Source organism: Oreochromis niloticus, linkage group LG23 (genome assembly GCF_001858045.2).
Source record: "Oreochromis niloticus isolate F11D_XX linkage group LG23, O_niloticus_UMD_NMBU, whole genome shotgun sequence".
NCBI classification, from domain to species: Eukaryota; Metazoa; Chordata; class Actinopteri; order Cichliformes; family Cichlidae; genus Oreochromis; species Oreochromis niloticus.
Window position 1 is genome coordinate 19,837,367 of NC_031986.2, and position 21,776 is coordinate 19,859,142.

At 39.9% G+C, this 21,776-nt stretch overlaps 1 protein-coding gene across 4 annotated transcripts in view; it reads left to right on the top strand.

Moving 5' to 3' along the window:
* ahr1b (aryl hydrocarbon receptor 1b) overlaps positions 1 to 21,776 on the top strand; it is an 85,444-nt gene that overhangs the window by 47,405 nt on the left and 16,263 nt on the right. For 2 of the 4 annotated variants that reach the window (XM_019351919.1, XM_025902942.1), the window contains exon 11: positions 1,440 to 7,915. In XM_019351919.1, coding sequence (XP_019207464.1) covers positions 1,440 to 1,598 — 159 coding nt within the window. In that variant the 3' untranslated portion in view covers positions 1,599 to 7,915. Of the gene's footprint in view, positions 1 to 1,439; positions 7,916 to 9,397; positions 9,751 to 21,776 lie in introns of those variants that run through there. The other 2 variants (XM_025902941.1, XM_019351920.2) reach the window with 2 other exon arrangements.

The following is a 21,776-nucleotide window of genomic DNA, read 5'->3' on the forward strand; positions in this document are numbered from 1 at the left end:
ATAATGAATGCTACTCCACGAGTGAAGGTAGAAACATGACACTTTACTGTCACGTGTTGCAGAGAAAAGCCTTAAACTGAGTTTCAAAACTGTTTGTACTGTTCACGAGTTAGATACCCAGCTAGTAGTTATAAAAGCCTGAATAAAATCCATTATTTTGAGGTGTTTTTATTTGAGATGTTGGTATTTAAAACAGTGCAGGCATTCTGATGTTTGGATCCTGTTAGACTCACAGCAGCCAATTCTAAACTCAACTCCCCATAACATCATTTAAATTGCCTAATGAGACCCAAAAATGTTCAGGAGAAATGGGAACTTGTCTTTAAAGTCCAACCAAAACTTTTTCCAGTAATGACTGAGCAGAGCAGAGAAAGGTCCTAAAAACACTGATCTATTGGAGTACAAGTTGGAGGTCTAGAGAAATTCCCATTGTAAAACATAATGAGGGAATGAGACCTCGCCAGTTGGCGCTGCCAGATTTAGGCTTGAAGGTTTATAACAAGTCTGCATTGTTAACTTGGCAATAAAAGCCCAACGTGAAGCTTGTGTGACAGAAAAAGGGCTCACGTAGCATGTTGCTCCAGTGCTAATGATTTTGTGACATACTGCATTGTTGAAATTTGCTCAGTAGTTGTCAGAGTAGCTTTTTGCTGGTGTTTGGAGCCAAAAAACAAACTGAGACATGACAAAAGAGATGTGATGAAACAGGAGCACAGAGCAGCAAAGCGACGGCAGTGAGAAGGAGTACAATAATGAATAGAATAAGGTCGGGACGCCCCAGAGATGGACGACCCCAGCAGGCATCCATTCATCCCCTCCCCATTCAGCCTCTGCTGTTATTCTTCAGGGTCAGTGGCTGTCGCTGAAAGAAAAATACTGGCAGGCTGACCAGTCAAGCATGAGCGGCACTGACCTACAATTTGACTGTCATCATTACCTAATGCTGCGAATGCAGTGAGGAGGGGGGAGGCAGGAGGAGGCACGGCTCTGCTGTAAACAGATTACACGTTTTACAGCACGTTAGGACCACTGAAGAAAAGAAATAATTAACATAAACAATAATGAATGAGGTTAAAGCCTTCTACAACTCATAAGAAAAGTGAGTAGAACACCAACAACACTTCTTTTCATTCATGTGAGTAAAGCAGACAACAAATTAATTTTCATTAGAACGACTCATCCTTCCAGCAGAGGTTTCTATATGTAGCTAGCTGTGTAATTCACTAAACTGCAGCACTTTCACACAGACATCTGCTATTGTTGATTTTTACTTAAATTTCTTTTCAACTTAACCTTGAAAAGTGAATTGATATTTTTCCTTTTTTTAGTTTTGTTATTGGTTGTTTGGGGAGAGATACATTTTTTTCTAAAACTGTGCCCTTTTTCTCAGAAATTAGTGTGTTTTTCTTACAGTGTGACCCTGTTGTGTTGTTTCTCAGCTGGAGAATGGCTGCCTCCTTGGAACCGCAAGCGCGGCGTACGTCAGGACGTGTCTGATGTCCAATGGGAACGCAGTGGCCACAGGCGACATCCCAGTCCCATGCCCAGATGGACTTCCTACCCTTCAGGACTCCCAGAAATCTGGATTTTTCCTCTGAGAAGGTAGAACAGAAAAGAGAAGAAGAAAAACAGACTGTGTCTGCATGTGACAATCATGATTTTATAAGGATGCAAACAAAAAAGACTTCAGATCAGGTTCTCTTTAATAGCATTTGTTTCATCTCACCTGTGCTGCTCAGAAAACATCAGATCTCCTCTGGTAGAGGAAGAGAAACAAGCTCTCTCTGAAAGTGTCCACATCTGGTTCAAACATGTGGTCCCGACGATCTGTCAGGGTCTTTTCCAGTTTGCTGACTCAGCTGACCGCAACTGGATTTTTGCTGTCAAGCCAAAACTCATCACTTTGTGACCGGTGTGTAAACAGTTAATCGAACAGAAAATAAGTGGAAGACGCAATTACACTCAATTACCGCACTTTTTTATCTTTATTATCTCTCTTTGGTGCTCAAAATAACAAACGTCAACAAAAAGGCCGGTTTTAGTGGCACATAATGTGAAAACTGAACTATTCAAGTACTGCTGGCCATTTTTTTAACTGTATGCACACCCAGCTGTTGGTTTAAGTTCAGTCTGAAATGATCTTCAAGTTTAAAAGACTTTAACTCTCAAACCAGTGAGCTGTTTTTCCTGATTAAACTCTGTTATAACATGTCCGAGCTTCAGTTACACGAATTAAAGATGCTTTAGAAGCATAGCAGCTAATCACACACACACATTTATAGTTGTAATAATTTACTGTACCCATTAACCTAACTTCCATTAACTTGAGTGTGATAGAATCTATCCTGCTTGTTCCTATGAAAACCTTTTTGATCACCACTTTATATTCATGCAAATATCTTGAAAAATATAGAAATAAATACAAATATTCAAGTAATAAAATAAATACAGGCAAACACTTTGAGCATGAGCTTTGAGAAGTGATCTCTATGGTAGTTGAGAAGGACCAAAACTTACACGCTGAGCATTAATAAAAATAAAATATCACATATGCTGCATCAAGCAACAGCAATCAGTCAGCAAATCTTTATTTGTATAGCATCTTTCATGCAGCTCAGTGCAGTTTAATGTACTTGATTGATGAATGACGAGCTGGTAATAGGACATTAGCTTGCAATGTTAGCCAATTTTAAAAATAAATTAAAAAGGCAGCAGATTAAGTAAAACAGAAATTTTAAACGGTCTTTGGACATGATGAAAGTAAAACAGATGAAATAATAAATAAAGATATATAAAATGAGGTCAGATAAAATACAATAAAAAGCAAAAAAAAATCATAAATAGAATGAAATGTTTATTAATGAAAAAGGTCTAATGAGTAAGTAAAATTAAAATAATTTTATTCAGTAACAATCCTGAAGAACTTTTTATCAATGATTTGCAGATTGCATGTAATTGCCAACTTGACCCCATTCAGTTGCAGACTGATTGCAGACTCTGTCTTATTGCAACAAAGTTGCTTTGAAGTCAGTGGATTTTGTGGAGAAACACTCAAAATATTTCACATGACTGAAATGTCTGAAAAATGGTTTTCAAAACAGGGAAGTGATTAGAAGATAAGATCAAATCAAAGCATCGAATTCGGACATAGAACAAATCATGCTTGCCACTATCTTTGCCACACTAGTGAATAATTCCTGTCAAAACTATGAAACGTTGTAGAAAAATAGACTGATGAATCCAGGAAACATTTTTATGACATGGTGTTGGGTCACGTGAAGGTTAAAGTCTTTAAATCCTCTGAGAGTTAATTCAACACAACCTTGATGATGCTTTGACCAAAAAAAACAAAAAACGAATCTCCTGTAAAGCCTTGAGTCTGCAGCTCGACTTAAACTGCATTTTCTCAGCAAACTCAAACCAACAGCTGCCTTTAAAGTAGGAAACATTTTAGCTTAAACCTCATGGTGTGGTGTGCTTAGAAAACTGGTCACAAGGAGTCATTTGAAACATTAAAAACCACTAGTGAAGACTTTAATCATATACAATCTGCAGTATATTTGAATGCAAACATTTTGAGCCATTCATTTATGGAAAACGCTGTGACGTCAGATCAGAGAAACAAACAGATTATTTAAACATCAGTGTTCGTTTTGTCACCTAGATGTAGATCAACTGTGGGGTTAGTAGTTTTTTTCCCTGGTGCTACATATTGGAAAATAAGCATTTCTTTCCTATTGATGTTGTTTTAAATGAGATTTTCTTTGTCTTTTAAAATATGTGGAGAAAGGTTAAAAGGAACCCCGACTATTTCAGCTTATTGGCCTTAATGTCCTCTGCTGATCAAGCAAATCCTAAATGCTTCAGGTATATTTTGACCTACGAAAGCTGCCGTTAGTTTACATGTGCAATGCATTCAGCTCAAAATTACACAAAGGATGAAGTACTGTGATATCATTTCCGGTGCTTTGGTCCAAATAAAGTTGATTCAATTTAATGGCACCAAATCACAACAGCAGTTGCCTCAAGGTGCTTTATATTGTAAGGTAGAGACCCTACAATAATACACAGAAAACCCAACAATCAGAGGAGCCTCTATGAGCAAGCACTTGATGACAGTGGGAAGAAAAAACTCCCTTTTAGCAGGAAGAAACGTCCAGCAGAGCCGGGCTCAGCCATGAGTCAGTAAGGGGAGAGGGGTTTAGACACATGGATGTGATATAAGAAACTTAGAGGATTATTACAGTGGTCATCTTCATGTTGTACAGCTCGAGTAGTCTAGCGAAAGGGCCGAACAGAAAAAGTGTCTGTCTTGCTGTAGGGACCATTAGATGTCTCTACCCAGAGTGCACTGCAACATGGCAGCCTATTAGTGAAAGGACTTTTGCAGTTTTCATAAAATGAAGGCACAAGATGACATCACAAGCTCTACACGATTTCATAATCTGGGTTCCTTTTAAGATCAGAGAGGACTAGCAGATGGTTTTTATCGGTTCACCCTAATGCTGCATTTTTGCCTTTTTGAAGTTTACACCAATGTCATGCACCGGCTTGGGCGGTCTGATTTGTCGATCAGCGGCGCTGAAATCAAACATCAAAGAGCATTTTTTGGTTCGTTTCCTGACCAGAGACAGTGTGAAAATCTCCCGTTAATGCCTTTCAGCCTGTCAGACTTCCCTCAAAGTGTGAATAACTAAAAAGAGGAAGGTGAAACAACATCGCTACCGCGTGATTGAGAAAATATTTTATTCTCATATCTAAAGTGAGAACTTGTAGCTGGTTTAGCACTGACTGACTTCCACACTTTAAACCCTGGTGCACATTAATTAGCAGTATTAGAGCTCACCTGGCTGGGCTTTCTTCACGTGAAGCCCCTGTTGACCCTGACGGTTGTGTAATGTCTGAAAATGTCTCGCTCACTGAGACTGTGATCCAGCTGTTCTAAAGGTAGTTTACTGATTTTCTTTGATGCTACTATACGGACAATCTTCCTCTTCAATAAAACAGGCCAGAAACATGATTCGTGCTGCCGTCAGAGGGACGTCAAAGCTTACAGCCCACTGCGTTCATGTCATGTCAGATTAACTGGAACTGAAGAAGTTATTAAAGTGATGGCAATCAATATGTCTGCACGATCAGAGGGTTAAACTGGGGCTGTCCGCTGATAACCACAATATTTAAATATTTAATATTGTGTCATGAACGATCGTGTAACTGTTCTTTTTGTATGTGTTTTATGTTGACAACACACAGTAATAAAAAAACAAAATGTGCTTGCCTCACAAAAATATTGTTATCGGAAATTGTGACAGCCCTAGTTTAAATCCAGAAACTTCACAGACAGTAGCATTTTTTTTTATCGTTCCTCTCATCCCTCTTTGCAAAATGTGCAAAATGTGCAAAACGTGAATTCTGAAGTGTGACTTCAAATTGTGAAGCAAAAGTAAAATGAAAACTAAAGCCAAAGTTTTTCTCTCACACGATATAAAGTGTCTGTGAGACCATCAGGATTTTTGGTTGGTGCCTCAGCGATTAATCACAGGCTGATATTAGCTGGTATTGGTATTTAAAACAACCTGTAAATGAAAATTAAATAAAAAACACCCTTCAACCATGCTATGAGTGTTAAGCTTGCATAGTATGTCCACCAGAGGGCACTCTGCAACATTCTGGTTTGTAATTCGAGTTTGGAAGACCCTAAAACTGCATTACTGCACTCAGTATGAACAATGCACAATACAAATATTACAGCATAGCTAAAAACTTATTTTTATCTGTAACAGTGTAAGAATAAAAACCTCAATTCAGTTGTAAGAAATGTAATTGTGACATGCCAATTTCATGCTTCTGATACGAGGGTAAAATTAATACACTTTAATAGTTGTAAACCTCACAGCGAGGCATGACAAGGATCTTTAATCTATAAAGCTATGATTATGATTTAGTTCTCTGAAGTCTGCGCGTGAGTAGCTGTTGTATTATAACGTAAAGAAGTCACTAAAAACTCTTGGGTTGACCCTAACACTCACTATTTGATGATGAAATTAACCCAAGTGAACCCTACAGGACTCACGGACACGTAACTTAAACATTGCTTTCCCAGATTTGTAAAATAAAAATATAAATGTACTGAATTAGTGAAATGTTAATAGATAAATACAATCAACATAAAAAAATGTCCTGGAGTTACTCACCTGTTTCAGTTGCCCTAGTTCCCTTTCAGCTCAGTGTGAGAGTCTTTGCTGCTGTTAATCAGCGCCTCGTTAGTTTCTCCTTTCTCCGCTCCCTCACTGCGAGTGAACCTCCTCACTCGCAACGTTAACACGTTATGCTACTGTAAGCGTAATAAAAGCTTCCCCAGAAATGTTAAATCAAGCATAACGTGGAGGAGGCAACAAGGAAAGCTTTTCTGTCGTGTTGACTCACGTCGCCGAAAGTTTGGGATGAAATAAAAATGTGGAAAAGTTGTGGAAAAAATGATTCTTTGACCTCATAAACACAAAGCATTAATTTTTAATGGAATGCAACTGAAATACAGAAAATAAAAGTTTTATTTACTTCATTGAGGAGTGTGCTTGTATAAACTGAATGTATACTAATCGCATAAATTTCATTTGAGCAGATTCCATTAAACTCAACATTTTACGTCGTATCATTTAACAAAATTACAGAACATTTACTTAAAGTCAGCATTTTGGGCATAAATAGCCTTTTGCTGTTTGTATTCTCCATGCAGTTTTAGCACTCTTTGTGCAGCTTTTTAAATCAAGATCAGTCCACATATTTAATTATGTGAAATTATAAAAACTTAGTTTAGACATCAGTTGAACTGGTTTTGTCTTCACTTGAGGCTGTGGACTTCCTGTGGCTGCTCACTAACTAGCTGAAAGGCATTGTTGCACCTTAAGAGAGCCGTTTCAAGACACACTGACAGGTTTTGTCTTGGTGCGTATAATGTGGCAGGGAACAACATCATTATTTTAGCTTTGTGTTTTGACATATATTAGCTCAGCAGTGACATGACATGAACGGAGATATTAAGAGCAGCTGGAGGGCAGACGGGACAGCATTTAGCACTGACTTAGAAACCAAATGAGGCGCTCTGTTGTTGAATGTCTCGTGAGAACCACGAAGCTTTGAACTCGCCACAGAAAGGTGCTTAGAAGCAATTTTTGGCTTAAGTTAGCCGACGACAATCGAAATGCATTTATAGATTTGCCTCTTTGTTTTTGTTTTTTCCTTTTCTTACTGACTTTTTCTTACGATCAGATTATGATCAGATTTTTCTTAATACAGATTATTTAAAATCAGTAGTCAGATCACACACTGATACGCTGTATGGAAGAAAAAAAAACTTTATGAAATCTCAAGGCTATTTACAAACTGAAAAACTAATTGTGTGTGTGTGTATATGATGTGTTTATAATGGTGTTGTTCAAGCACTGCTTTGTAATCACAGCTCTGAAAAGCTCTTGCACTGAAAGTAGTTTTTAAGAAAAGCATTTTATGATTCCTTGTCGTATGAATATTGTCCCTAAGAGTCTCAGTGTGTTTTATCTATATGTCATGTTTGAAAACACGTTAGCTCAAAGCAGTATGGTGCCATAACGATGAGGAAAGACCTGCTCTGCTCTCAGCATTTGGAGACTTTAAAATCACTCGTTTCACTTTTTAAAACCCACTTCGTCCACAGATTTCATCTTTCTTTTTTTAAAATTTGAGTTTAAATTAAACCAAACTCTCCCTGTGCTGTTTTTTAATGCACGCAGACTTTATTTTGCTGTTTGTTTGTTTTTTTTAAATCACTGGAAGTTGTAGTTGTGCGCTAACATGTGTTTAAAAAACAAAAAAATGCAGTCTGCCATGTGTCGAAATGTGCTCTTGGATCCTTGAAATAAAGGATTTTGTGCAATCACACTGTAGCGGGGCCTCCTTTGTCGTGTTGTTTAAGCTGTTTGATTGTTTGTGCTAACTGCTGTCTTTTCAGAGTTTGCCCACCAGGTGTCAGTGTAGTCCCCAATTCTGATGTCACCTGATGTCCTCAGATCTTTACTAGACAGTGTTCAAATAGCCACTCCAGATGCATGACATCATTAAAGGAAAGTTTGGTCAGAAGTAAAGAAGAGTTAAGGATTTACAAAGCAAAATAACGCCCATTAAGAGTCCATGTTCAATCACTAAGATAATAATCAGCTGCTGACATATCCCAGCGCAGCACTGCCACCATGTGTCAGGACTCAAAACATCCAAGATAGTCAAAATTATCTGTGGAATTTTTGAAGTGACTTTGAACGCAGCATGGTTTATGATGCCAGACTGGCTGATGTGAGTATTTCACAAGCTGCCAATCTACCGGGATTTTTTAAATGCACAACGATTTCTAAGGGAGAATGGTTTAAATATCCGGCAGTTCTCTGAGAGAAAATGCCTTCTTGATGCCAGAGGTCAGAGGAGAATTGACAGACTGCTTTGTGCTGATAGAAAGGAAACAGTAACTCAAATCGGTTACTTTTTACAGCCAAGGTATACAGAAGAGCACCTCGGCAGCAGCAGAAGACCACACCAGGTGCAACTTCTGCCAACTAAGAACTGGAAACTGAGGCTACAATAAAATTTTGTTACATAATGTTACACATGCTGATACTAAACAGGAGTCTATATTGGCCTTGTTGATTTAGCTGTTAATTCTTGATCAACATACTATATTTATCTCTCCAGTAATACCTAAACCAGTGGCAACAAAAAAAGCACCAGAAGGGCAAAAAGTGGCATGTGTGAAACTTAGACACACTCCTTACAGTTGCATTAGAAACCTCTCAGACTTTAAATGCTGAAGTGAAACACGACACCAACAAGAGGTTGAGGAGGCTTTTAGCTGCACGTCTTTACTCGCGCTTTTTACACCAACAGACTTGTGAACTCCTGCCCAAAAGAAAGCAAACAAACACACAATGATACCAGGGAGTGTAAAGTGACCAACAGCAAAGACGTACAGACATAAAATACTGAATATTTGTCTTAATACAGCTCTGCACCCACATCTCAAACACCACGTCGGATAATTTGCAGTGCAACCAGAAACTCTGGGATGTACCATGTTATGAATCGAGCCTCCCTTAGTACTGTGGACTGGGAGCAAAAAGAGGTCTGACAACTTTATGTTTGTTTTACTCGTGCTTTGAGCTGTTTTTCATCATTAGGATTACTTCATTCAAAAAAATGCAAACAAAAGCCTGACTGTGAAGTTAAAACAAACTAACTAACCAAAAAATAAAGACGTGACAAAAAGAAGGTAGCTAAAAGGAGGCTTCCTCATAAGGCTTCCTCTCCAAGTGCAGAACGCTGTCTGCTGCCGACTTTACATCTTTAATTCATGAGAGTTTTCCTTCTCCTGCAGCCTGCTGACGGTTAACTTTGCCTGCTTGTGACGTGATCAATCATCCAAGCAAGATGTTTTGTGTCCCACTTGAACCTCCTCAGACCGATGCCTCACGCAGCCCGTTGCCACAGGCCACCCAGCGAGGCAGCGGGGAGAGCTCAAAGATTACAGAACAGCCGCCAAGAGCAAATATGCTACTACTACTGCTGCTGTTGTTGTTCTTTTTCCACTGAGATAATTCACCACAGTGCAAACACTAGAAGAAACCACATGAAAAACATCCAAAAGAAAATGATAAAAGCGTCACTGTTTCCTTTGTTGTCTCCAACAATGATACCTGCTGCTGAGGCTTTGATTTAGCACCAAAACTGACAGGAATGTCTTTTATTATTACAGGTGATAATGACTGGATTAATTTCAACACAACTGTATTTATACTTTTTTTTGTTACACTTTATGTAAATTCTCAAAGTTTCAGTGTGCAAAATTGTCACCACAGATTGTAGACTGCATTCAGTCTACTACTGTTTATGTAAAAATATATTTTGTATGCACTATATTTTAAAACATGTGAATATCAACACTTAGCAATAAGTAAAGAAATAAGATATGAATACGGTCAATTAAATATTTTGCAGCAATTTATGTTTTAATCTCTGAGTCAACTCTGGCTGTTTACCTCAGCTGTCAATGCCGTGAAGCGTCTGCCTTTATTTACTCTGGAGGAGGCTGTAGAACTTTGTGAAAGCAGTCTGATACGAGCAAATGAGTCATAGAAGCTCACTTTGAATTTCAGCCATACTAAGGTGAGTTGTTGAGGATATGCTGGACTGTCGATAAGCAGCACTGTAAAGTGTTATGGAAACCTATTTGTCTATTTTTTTCATTAATTCTTCATTTTCAGACAACAGTTTGTGTTTGGAATTCTAGAGCAGAACTAGTACAGTGCTATATCCTCTGCCATCCATAGGTTTTGACAGAATATGGCAACTTTTAATCTGGGAGAGATAAAGTGCACACATGAAGTACTAAATAAAATTTGTGCTTTGAAAGTTAAAAACGCTTCAATAAAACAGTCTTTACCTATGAACACATTTTTAGACAAAGAGAGAAAATAATCCTTGTATGACGTCCAGTTGCTATCTTTTATATACAATGTATAAGGGCATCGTTGATGTTGGTGTTTTGATGTGATGGGTAAAAAACTGAAACATACCGTTAGTCATAGCAGTTCTGCAAATCTCTGTGCCGGCCCACATCAGCCTTTCCTCACGCCATGTTTCAAATCTTGTACAGGGCATCCTATTACACCGCTTTAGCCCACCTAAAGTTGCTACTTAATGAATTTCATTGTGGAGCCGTGATAGTCTGTGCAAAAGGTCCATCGCAATCTGATGGATGAGTCTGTGTTTGGCGGTTGCCATGAGAACAGTACCTGTCTGACTGTAAATTTTGGTGGAGGGTGATATTTTGATATATAGACATATGATATATAGAGATAGATTTTTTGGAAAAACTCATGCTCATAAAGCAAGGTCTATAAAGACATGGATCAATGAGTTTGCTGTGGAAGAACTTGACTGGCCTGCACGGAGTCCTAACCTCAACCCAACAGAGCACCTTTGGGATGAATTAGAGACTGCAAGGACTGCAGGATTTCTACTTCAACATCGGTGCCTTACCTCACAAATGTGATTCTGGATGAATGGTCAAAAATTCCCAGAAACACTCCTAAACCTTGTGGAAAGCCTTCTAGGAAGAATTGAAGCTGTTATGGTTGCAAAGGGTGGGTTGACAACATATTAAACTGTGGATTAAGAATAGTATTTCACTCAAGTTTATGGGTGTGTTTGAAGGCAGATGAGTAAGTACTTTTGGCATTATAATGTAATTCAGGCAGAAAGCCTGTGCAAAATCAAGGGTTAAACCCCTCTGGAGTGCTCCAAAGGAAAAAACACCCTGAACTGTCTTATGCAACAGACTTGGGTAGCCAAAGGTTGCTTAAGGTAACGATGAAGACAGTGTTCATACTGACGTGTCCAGTATTTTATCTTCTCCGGTCTGTGAGTCGTTCCTGCTGCACAGAAGACAGATGAAATATTTAAGGAGCGTCTATAACCACTCAGGCCTGCTCAGAGGACACTGTGCTGTTCCTGTCTGCAGAGCCGTTGACCTGCTTTCAAACCACGCTCAAAAACTTTACATCAAACTGCTTTGTATTATGCATTTGCTCACAAAACAGGCAGGCGTACATTTAAGTGAAAAATCTACAAAACAAACAGAAAAAAAAATCCCAGAACTTTTCAATCATAGAATTGTTTCTACCGATGTTTTCCCTGATGCTGCGATTGATCGCTGGCAGATTGATTTTTGTCCTCCTGCTATTATTGGTCCTGCTGCTGTCCATATTCAGAGCTGCAGCAGGAAACACCGATCTCTCTCTCTCTGCATGCCCTGTCTCCACCCGTTGGGCTGTCAGAGCGTATTAGCTCTACCCCAACACACACATGCACACACACACACACACACACTCCTGCATCGAGTTAAAATAAAAATGCCTGTGAGAGAATGATGGCTAATCAGGACCAACTGTATGTGGTACAATCACAAAATGAAGATGTTCTAGACATAATAATCCATTAAAATCTTTACAGCTATTTTAGTCAAGCTGTAGCTCGACTAAAATAGCCGTCTGATTCCTGATAATTTAACGCTACCGTATCCGAGCGTCCCTGAGTGACACATACATGTCTGGACAGCCAAGCAAAGCGAAGCGTGAGATGTCATGAAGCTTCAAACAGAGGGCTAATGGCCAGTGTTCACCGTCAGAGAGGCTTTTAGGGAGGAGACCACCTCTCATCAGTGTAACCCATATCTGGGGCTTCATTTGTAAAGAGGTTCTTAGCTTTGGCTGCTTCTCATTTCTTTATATTTTTTTCCTAAGAGCCAGACTTTATGCTAATTTTTAAAGAAGTCTTGAAAAATAGTTCTGCAGGCTTTATGAAGGTCTTTGAAAGATGCTCTTTGGACATTGGCTACTTTTCCAGTCCTTGTACCTGTCCATTTTCAGAGGAATGTATTTTCGTTTGTAAGCCACTTCACACTGACCTATGAATCACTCAAGCACAGAATGCTGCTCCAAACTCAAAGGAATAAACAAGTGTTGTGTCTACACATAACAGACTACTTAGCAAAGAAACAGTTTCTTTAGGAACTTGTTTACTGGCAGACTGGCAAAAACACATCATCATCAACTATCTACAGCAAACAAACAGTATCTGAAAGTCATGTCCTTAAGAAACGGGAACAAATCCAGCAAAGACCTGTCACAGGACCTGAGAGATGACTCTGAAAATTCAGCTGATCCATCTACTTTTCACTGAAGCCTCATCAGAAATGGTCTCGGTGGAAGGGTGGCTGTCAAGAAGCCACTCATAAGAAAGGGAAACAGCTGAAGAAAAAGCTGAGGTATGAAAATTATGCAAGAACTGGACTGAAAATCAGTGACAACAGGTCTGATGGAGTAATTAATCCAAACTTTAAATCTGTGGTTCAAATCATTGTATGTACAGTGGAGGTCAGAACAGAGGTACAGTGAGTGTTCACAGCCATCTGTGAAACAGGCTGGAGGCTCTGTTATGGTTTGGGGCTGCATTTCAGCCGGTGGTGTTGGAGATCTTATCAAAACGGATTTGGGCTCTTCATTGATCTTGAACAAACACTGAAGCGATTTGCAGCCTGAAATTGTCCAGGATGATAGTCCGCACCTCCAAATTTGCGGCGGTGGTTCTCAGGATGTTATTCTTAGGTGACATGAAGTGGTGTGGCACCAGCAGTAATGGGAACATCTAACCGGTGTATGGTGCTAAAGAGAGAGTTGAGCTTAAAGGTTTTTCATTTGCCAGTTCACTTACATTCTAATAACATTTGGGTAATGAAGAAAAGACTAAAGTTGCAAATACAGAAATTAGTTTCCTCCGTAGGTGCTCAGAGGGTAAAACCACAAATCCTTTATGTCCAAAGGAGCCAGTTGAAGTGCTTTGGGCATCTGGTTATGAGAACCCACTGAAGAGATTATATATGTCATGAAACGGCTGTCGCAGGCAGGATGTAGGACCCAAAACACAGAACACTCAGACGGAGGAATGAACTCAAGGAGGCTGCTTTATTGCAGTGACAAAACTTACACAAAAAAATACTTGCAAAACCAAACCAAAAGCTAAAAACTGAAAACAAAACACTGAGAAACCAGGAAACTAGGGACAGAGATCTCAGGGTGCATGGAAGGAGAAACACACACACAAAGCAAAATTAGACACACTGACATAAGACAAGGGACTGTCAAAGTGAAACAGGAAGAATGACACAGAGACATGGACGACACTAAACAGAGGGAACACGGAGACAGGAGTGACATAAGACACGACTGACTGGGGAACAAGAATAACAATAATAATAATAATAATAATAACAATACAAAAATCAAAACACTGGGTCACCGACCCAGGACCGTGACAACATATCTCATCAGACCTGGGAATGCCTCAGGATCCCCCAGGAGGAGATAGAAAATGTTGCTTGAATACCTGCTTAGTCTGCTGGCACTGCGAACCAACTTTGGATAAATGGTCAGACGGACTGTTACAAGACCTTCAAAATAATAGCAGCAATCACAAAGCCTTTTATTAATAAAAAGCAGGAAAAGGAGGTAGCCAGGAAGTGATTGCTCCAATCAGAATATAAATGTTTCCTCTTAAGGTACGGTGATCAATAGCAACCCTTTCCTCAGAAGAACAGAGTTCTTCCTGTAGAGGTCAAACCATCAGCCGTCTAATGAACCAGCAGATGGACCACAGGGCTAATTTTCTCACAGCAGGACAGTCGGGCCACTGCTCAGTCTGTTTCCTAAAAACCTGGTTCACTTAGAGTCCACATGTAGCGAGCTGAAAGGTCACCAACCCTCCAGAGCCCTGTGCTCCACTGTCCTGACCTTTACTGTGAGTGTCAGCGGTCGGCGTGCAGGTTTCGACCTCAGCGTGATGCTTGGGTCAAATCTCCACAGAGGTCCTGTAGGGTCCGATATTTGACTGACGGCTGGCCCTAGGACCCACCAAATTCATCATTAATCACACACATTATAACAGCAATTTGGAGTTGCAAAATTTTAAGTTAGAGACAACACTGAACTCAATAAGCCCCCAGGTGATTTTCACCTGATGCTTATGTAAGTGCAAAATTTGCCTCATTAAGGTGATTTAAGCATGAAGCACGGGTCCAAAAGGCTCGTCTTCCCACAGTAGGGTTATATGTGGAGCAATGTTGGTGACAAAGAATGACAATAGGGACCAAAAGATAAAAAGAAATATCTAAATTTCAACAGCAGTGCACATGTGAAAACATCAAACCTGTTTGAAAAACACTGCCCCCTAATGGTGAAAAATAGAGTTAAGTCCCACAGAGGGTAATTACAAAAAGTGCCTTTAAGGATAGATATTCAGAATTAATACCTTGCTTTAAAGTTCTTCAGTCATTAGGGCTAAAAGTGGAGGGCCCTTTAAGTTTATTTTAGATGTGTTTTATAAACTTAACTGCAGTTTAGTGAAAAACCAATTACACCTTTAATGTTTCCTAAGGAATTAAAATGAATAATCAGCAAATGTGAGAACCTGTATAAAAGAAGAAATATTTGTACTATGCTGGTTTGGAGCATTCAGACCTGGAGATGTGGAGCATGCTCAGAAAAACTGACAGGAGAAAGCCTCTACTCTCTACAAAAAACAAAACAAACAAACAAACAAACACGGCAGCACAGCTTAGGTTTGAAAAGCTGCATCTGAACAAACCAGAGGACTTCAGAAAACATTATCCTTTGGACAGATAAGACCAAAGTGGAGACGTATGGTCATAATGCACAAAACGACACACAGCATGTCAGATCTAATGTAAGGCCATCTGTCTGATATCCCAGGCACAGCAGCAAATCTGCAACACAATGACTGAAAAAGAAAAGAATCAAAGAGTTGCAAAGTCCAGACGTCAACCTGATTGAAATGCTGAGGTGGGACCTTAAGAGAGCTGTGCATGAACCTCAATGAACTGAATCAGTGCTGCAAAGACAAAAATTCCTCCACAACAATATGAGCGACTGAAAAATTCATACAGAAAATTACTAGTTTAAGTTACTGCTGTTAATGGTGTTTCACTCTCAACCAGTCACAGATGATGGCTAACCCTCTCTGAGCCTGGTTCTGCCTTAGGTATCTTCCTGTTGAGTTTTTCATTCCCACTGTCACTGAGTGCTTGCTCATATTGGGTCACTTGATTGTTGGTGTTTTCTCTGTATTATTGTAGGGTTTGTACCTTACAATATAATCCATCTTGAAGCGATTGTTATTGTGATTAGGCGCTATATACTGTATAAAAGACTTCAGTGGAGGTGTTTCTACAAGCTATTAAATCATTGATATACTTTCTTTTTTTTTTTACAGAAAAAACTTGTAAAACACTGTAAAAAAAACAACAACAACAACAACAAAAACACTGTAAAAAAATGTGCCTCAAGAAATTGAGTTTGTGCTACCTTGTGTATTTTGAGTGTGCTGTACATAAACCTAACAATACACCAAATTAAAAAGGCTCTAAATTGTTATATTTTTATATAGTTATAATGTCAATATCAATGGCCTACAGCTTTTTTTAGAGTACTTATACAGAATAAAAACTTCTCCTTAATGTGCTACAAAACCGAGATCTGAGTTTTTGTCAGATTTCTGTGGTACATACAGCGCACTGTTACAGGAACTCTGTTTCATGACTTACATGACCAACAACCCGTGGAAAGCTACACTATACATCCAAGTCTAAGAACAGCATTACTAAATGTAGGCTTTGAAGGTAAACATTCCCATTCTTTGGAGCTCTTAGTGCAGAAATATTCTTTACCTACTAAAATCAAAGTCGAAATTATTGACTGAAGCAAATATGCCCATCAAGACTTTTCTGTATGTGAAAAAAAAGCACAGATAATTCAATATAAATGAGTCATTTTCAAACAATAGTCTAAATTAAAGGCAGGACATCGTTTGCTTTCAGAGTGAATGTGGAGTCACTAATCCTACATGACAAAGTCTGTAACAAGGTGAAGTGAAGCGTGACGATTACTGCTGAGAGTGAGAGAGCTGAGACGGTAGATCGGTTTTAGAAAATAGATATTTGAATGCAGCTGCACATCCTTCATGTTATTTATGTTATCTATCCATGCGGTAATGTAAAAGGAGACCAGAAAGAAAGACAAAGGACCTCGTGTCTGCGTTTTCCCTGCTTTGACTTTCAACCCCGCCTCAAACGCTCACACACCACCCAGTTTATGTGTGACATGACTCTCATCATCTTCTTTCACATCAGTGTGACAAATCGGGTTGGATCAGCGCGTTTATTTTGGCGACCCCAGCGAGCAAGGAGTGTAGGGAGGTTGTTGGATTATAAAACCAAACCTTCTGCTCCCCTCAGAAGAAACACAGACTTTCTTTATCGGACAAAGTTCTCGCTCACTCTGAAACTCTCAGTTTTAGAGCGGACTCAATTCTCAGGATGTATTTAATGAACACATGAAGGCACAGCGCAAATAGAAGACATCAGAAAAGGACTCCGTTGATTTTTTTCCCATGGTAGTCCAGACATTCATAAGATTTCTACCTTTTATCCAGGTCATTTAAACAATGGCTTCAGATCAAGGGGTAGGTTCCTCCAACCTGCATGTTGAAGCATCCTCGGGCAAGGTGCTGAACCCCAGGTCTGTAAACATTAGGTTAAAAGTTGCATACAAGAAAGTCCTTTGAGTTCATTGGTTTTACCTGTCCACTTCCTCCTATTTCTTTTCTTGCATCTCATTACAGTTTCTAGGTTAGTTGTCTTACATAAATCCAACTTTGGGTTGGCTCTCCTACCAATTTTGTTTGATTGTTTTACCAGTTTTTCTCCCTCAACAACACACCCACCCTGTGGTGCTCTGAAAAAATGTTTACACACGAGTTTCAAAGAAGTTTCTTAGTAATTTAAGACTATTAAGTCTCAACATCAGCGAGAGTAAGACCAAGATCATGAGGATGAAGCACACATGCGGAGGTTCCCTAGAAGAGGTCCACCCATTTACCTATCTACAGGGAGCATGGGGGACACACATGAGTAGAATGGATGCAGATGTGATGGAAAGAAACAACAAACTCAAAGTGCTTCGAATTCTGAAGCTGAGGATGTTTAACACCGGTGTGAAAGCTCCTCCATGTAGCTGAAACATGGAGAAGGACAAAGACAACACTGTGAAAGCTGCCTGTGCAAAAGATTATAAGTGAAGACTGCAGACAAGCTTTCATAGTTCATAGTTTACAGTCACATGACTAATTTGCTGACTTGGCAAAACATTACTTCATCGTGATGGTCAGTAGTGAACAGTCGGTAGTACTGCAGGACAAAAGTGTTTTCTCCCAGAGCTCCAGTTCAGTGACATCAATGTGTATCTTGTAGAGGATCACTCACCTAACTCTGCTGGATGTATTTTTGATACAGACGGGTAAATCTTATATTTTGTTGATTTGGACTTTTACAGCATAGGGCCAGAAAAGTTCCAGTAGTATTAATTTGTCACATTAATGACATGTCATAACAGTAGAGATGGCCAAGTATTTTTCCGATGTCAGGTAAACCATTCCTACAGTTTAGATGAGCCGCCACTGATAGCAGGATAGGTGTGATTTGGCCTTTAAGGCTCTTGAATTAGTGCATCCGATAGCACAGTAACTATCCGGCTCCAGTTAAACTTGAAGATGTTCAATGATGGAGGGAAACAGCCACACAGCTGGATTGGAGGCTTTGACCTGATATCCAAAGAGGAAGAGGATAAGGTCCAGGGACATGTGATGTAGGGACACTGGAGACACTCCTGGAGGGATTTGGAGAAGACTGCCCAGAGCTGAGTAAGCTGGTGGGGAATCACCTTAAAGCTTAAAACTGAAGTCCACTTCTAATTGTTTTAGCAGAAATTATATTTTATGGCCGGAGTTGGTGACCATCTCTAAAATGTGCTGACTTTTATGCTCAAATCAACCTGCACTAAATGAGAGAGTTTAAACTCAAATATGAAAAATGTGGAACCATAAATCCTTCATGGCACCAACAGGTGAATGCGCTGCTCCGTTCTTGACAGCTGCTCTTGTTGTTGCTGTTTGTTGTCTTGACTTTGATATGATGATGATGAATAATTCAGAAGATTCTTTAGCATCCTGCTGCTTTTTGGTTTTCCAGGAAGCTGCTGAAGCTCACAGATCAGGCTGACCTAAAAGCTCTGACATCTCAAGGGGCGATCACAGCAGTGTCTGTGTGTGTGTGTGTGTGTGTGTGTGTGTGTGTGTGGGTGTGGGTGTGCGTGCGCTCATGAGATGTCCAGACTAGAGAGCAGCTACACAACCTTGACCCAGATAGTCGATAAAGAAGAAGAAAAGGATTCAAGGAAAAAGACGAGCATCAATACAAGAAATGAAAGGCTGGAGGATAAAGAGGTGAAACAAGGACAGAGGAGAAGAGGCTGAAAGAGAGAAAGGTGGAGATGAAGAGAAAAAAGGGACAAGGGGAGAAGAGAGATGATGAAGAAAGAAAAGGTGGAGCGATAAATGAGTTTTGGGATAATAATAAGATGAAGTAGTAAGACAGGAAACCAAGAGAATGAAACAAAAGAGGAAAAAGATATAAAACAAAGTTGAAGGGAAGAAATTAAAAACTGTGAAAAAAAGAGATATTAACAGACCATGAAAGTGTTTTCATAGGGAATGAAAGTTTTAAAACCAAAAGGAAGAAAGTCAAAGAAAAGTTAACTGAGAAGCAGAAACAGCAAATCCAAGATATGAAAAAAGAAAGGAGGTGAGTGAAGAAGAGGATAAGGGAGTAATGAGAAAGAAACAGAAAAGAGGAGGGAGAAGGGTGGAGAAGGAAGAAAATGAGGAAAAGAGGAAAAAGTAGGAAAGAAGGTTAAATAAAAATTGGGAACACTGGAAGGAGAGGAAAAGTAGAAAGACAAGGAGGAAACAGAGAGGAGGGAGGAAGAGGATGAAGAAAATTAGAAAAACACAAGATAAGCTGGAAAGAGGAGGAAAGGAGAATAAAGAAAAGGGAAAGAAGAGGAGGAAAATTGCAAAGGATAAAGAAGAAAGATGAGAAAAGTAGTAAGAAATTGAGAAGAAGAGGAAGGAAGAGGATGAAGAAAATTAGAAAATGGGGAAAAACAGAATAAACAGGGTAAAGAGGAGGGAAGTGGAAAAGTTGGGAAGGACGAAGAAAAAGGATGAGAAAAGTAGTAAGAAATGGAGAAGAAGAGGAAGGAAGAGGATGAAGAAAATGAGTAAAGCACAAAAGGGGTAGAGGAGGAGGAAAATAGGAGGAAAGGAGGGTGAAGAAAATTATGGTAAGAGGTGGAAGAGGAAAACATAGGAGGGAAAAATAAAATAGGCATCATAAAAGGAAGAAAACAGGAATATGAAGAAAAAATGAAAAGCAGGAGGGAAAAGAGTAAAAAAAATGGGTGAATCAGAGAAGAAAAAAGCAGGAAAGGAAGAAAAAGGAAGAAAAAGCAGACGCAGCAGATATGACTGAAGAGGAACAGATGAGGTTGGGAAATAGAATGAGGGTGGAAAGGAGGAAAAGAATATGGACAGGAGGAAAGAGGAAAGGATTTGGGGGGAAAGCTAAAAAGCAAAGGAGGAGGAATAAAACAAGGAGCTGGGAGAGGGATGAAGTGAGGAGCGTTATTGGAGGTCACCGCCTCCCTCCTGTTGGTCTGATGGATCCACCCTGACAACCTCAGACCACTGGAGACACAGACTGTGTGTGTGTGTGTGTGTGTGTGTGTGTGTGTGTGTGTGTGTGTGTGTGTGTGTGTGTGTGTGTGTGTGTGTGTGTGTGTGTGCGTGCGTGTAGGTGTTTTCTTCTTTACCGCCTGCACCTCTGTCTGGAAACGTGCATGCACACAGAGGTCAGAGGTCACACAAGAATTGTTTGGTTGTTACAGATGGTAGACTTGAGATCCGTGACCAGGCTGCAAATAGAATAAAACAAAACCCTGGTTAATGTTAGTAGAGTGGCTAGAGTGAATGAAGCCGGATTCTCTTTTCCTAAGTCCTTATGAGGAATTCTCCTTTATCAAACTTCATGAAGTTTTCCATTGAGGAAAACGATCCAAATCTCCACCCTAAGGATTGTAAACGCACTCCACCCCTACAGACTTAGAGACAGAGAGCAGAGCTTGAAACCATAGCTGCCCATTTACTGGTTGAGCAGTGGGTAGAAACTGAGATAATAAGAACATACAAGCAGCACAAGTGGTAGAATGAGGAACTCAGTCATTTGGAAGGAGTTCCACATTGAAAGGAGGCAGCTGCTTAGGATGTCTTCTAGATGAGGTGTTTTGGGTGTACCCAACTGGGAGAAGACCTTGGGGCAGATCCAGGACATAGTGGATGAAGAAAGTAGATACGAGTACTGGGAGGCTAGGCGTACAGCAAAGAGAAAGCTGGCAAAAGGAAAGGAAATGGCCTATAGTGAGCTGTATGGGAAGCTGAAATCAAAGGAAGGAGAAAAGAACTTGTAGTCACTGATTAGACAGAGAGATCAAGCTGAAAAAGATCTGCAACAGGTTAGGATGATTAAGGATAGAGACGGAAATGTACTCATGAGTGAAGATTGTGTGCTGGGAAGGTGAAAGGAGTAATTTTTGCAAGTAATGTATGAATGATAAAACCATGGGGGTGGCAGAGAAGTATGTGACGGTGGTGCAGGACATGTATTAGAACAGCAAGACAGTGGAGAGGTGTGCAGAAGGACTGACAGATGGGTTACGAATCAGCTCTGAATCCCTTCTTGTTTGCGGTGGTGATGGACAAGCTGACTGTGCGGTCAGTTTGTTTGCAGATGACACGATCTATAGTGAGAGTAGGGAGCAGGTGGAAGAGAGCCTGGAGAGGTGGAGAGAAAGTCAGTACAGCTAAGACAGCTTACATGTGTGTGAATGAGAGGCAGACAGGTGTGAGAGTGAAGGTAGATGATTTTAAATACCTGGGGTCACTCTAAGCAACAGACAGTGCACAAGAGGGGAGAAGAAGAGAGCACATGCAGGGTGGAGTGGGTGGAGATGATTTGTGACAGGGTCAAAGTGAAGGTTTACAAGATGATAGAGACCTTCTACGGTGCATGGTTTGGAGATTTCGGAGCGGTGCTGGTGAAAACATGGAAAACCGAGCTCAGATTTTCATTGGTAGTGACCAGAATGTACGTGATTAGAAATGAGTACATAAGAGGACAGCTCAGGTTGAGAAGTTTGGAGACAAAGTTAGAGAGGCAAAGGCTGAGATGA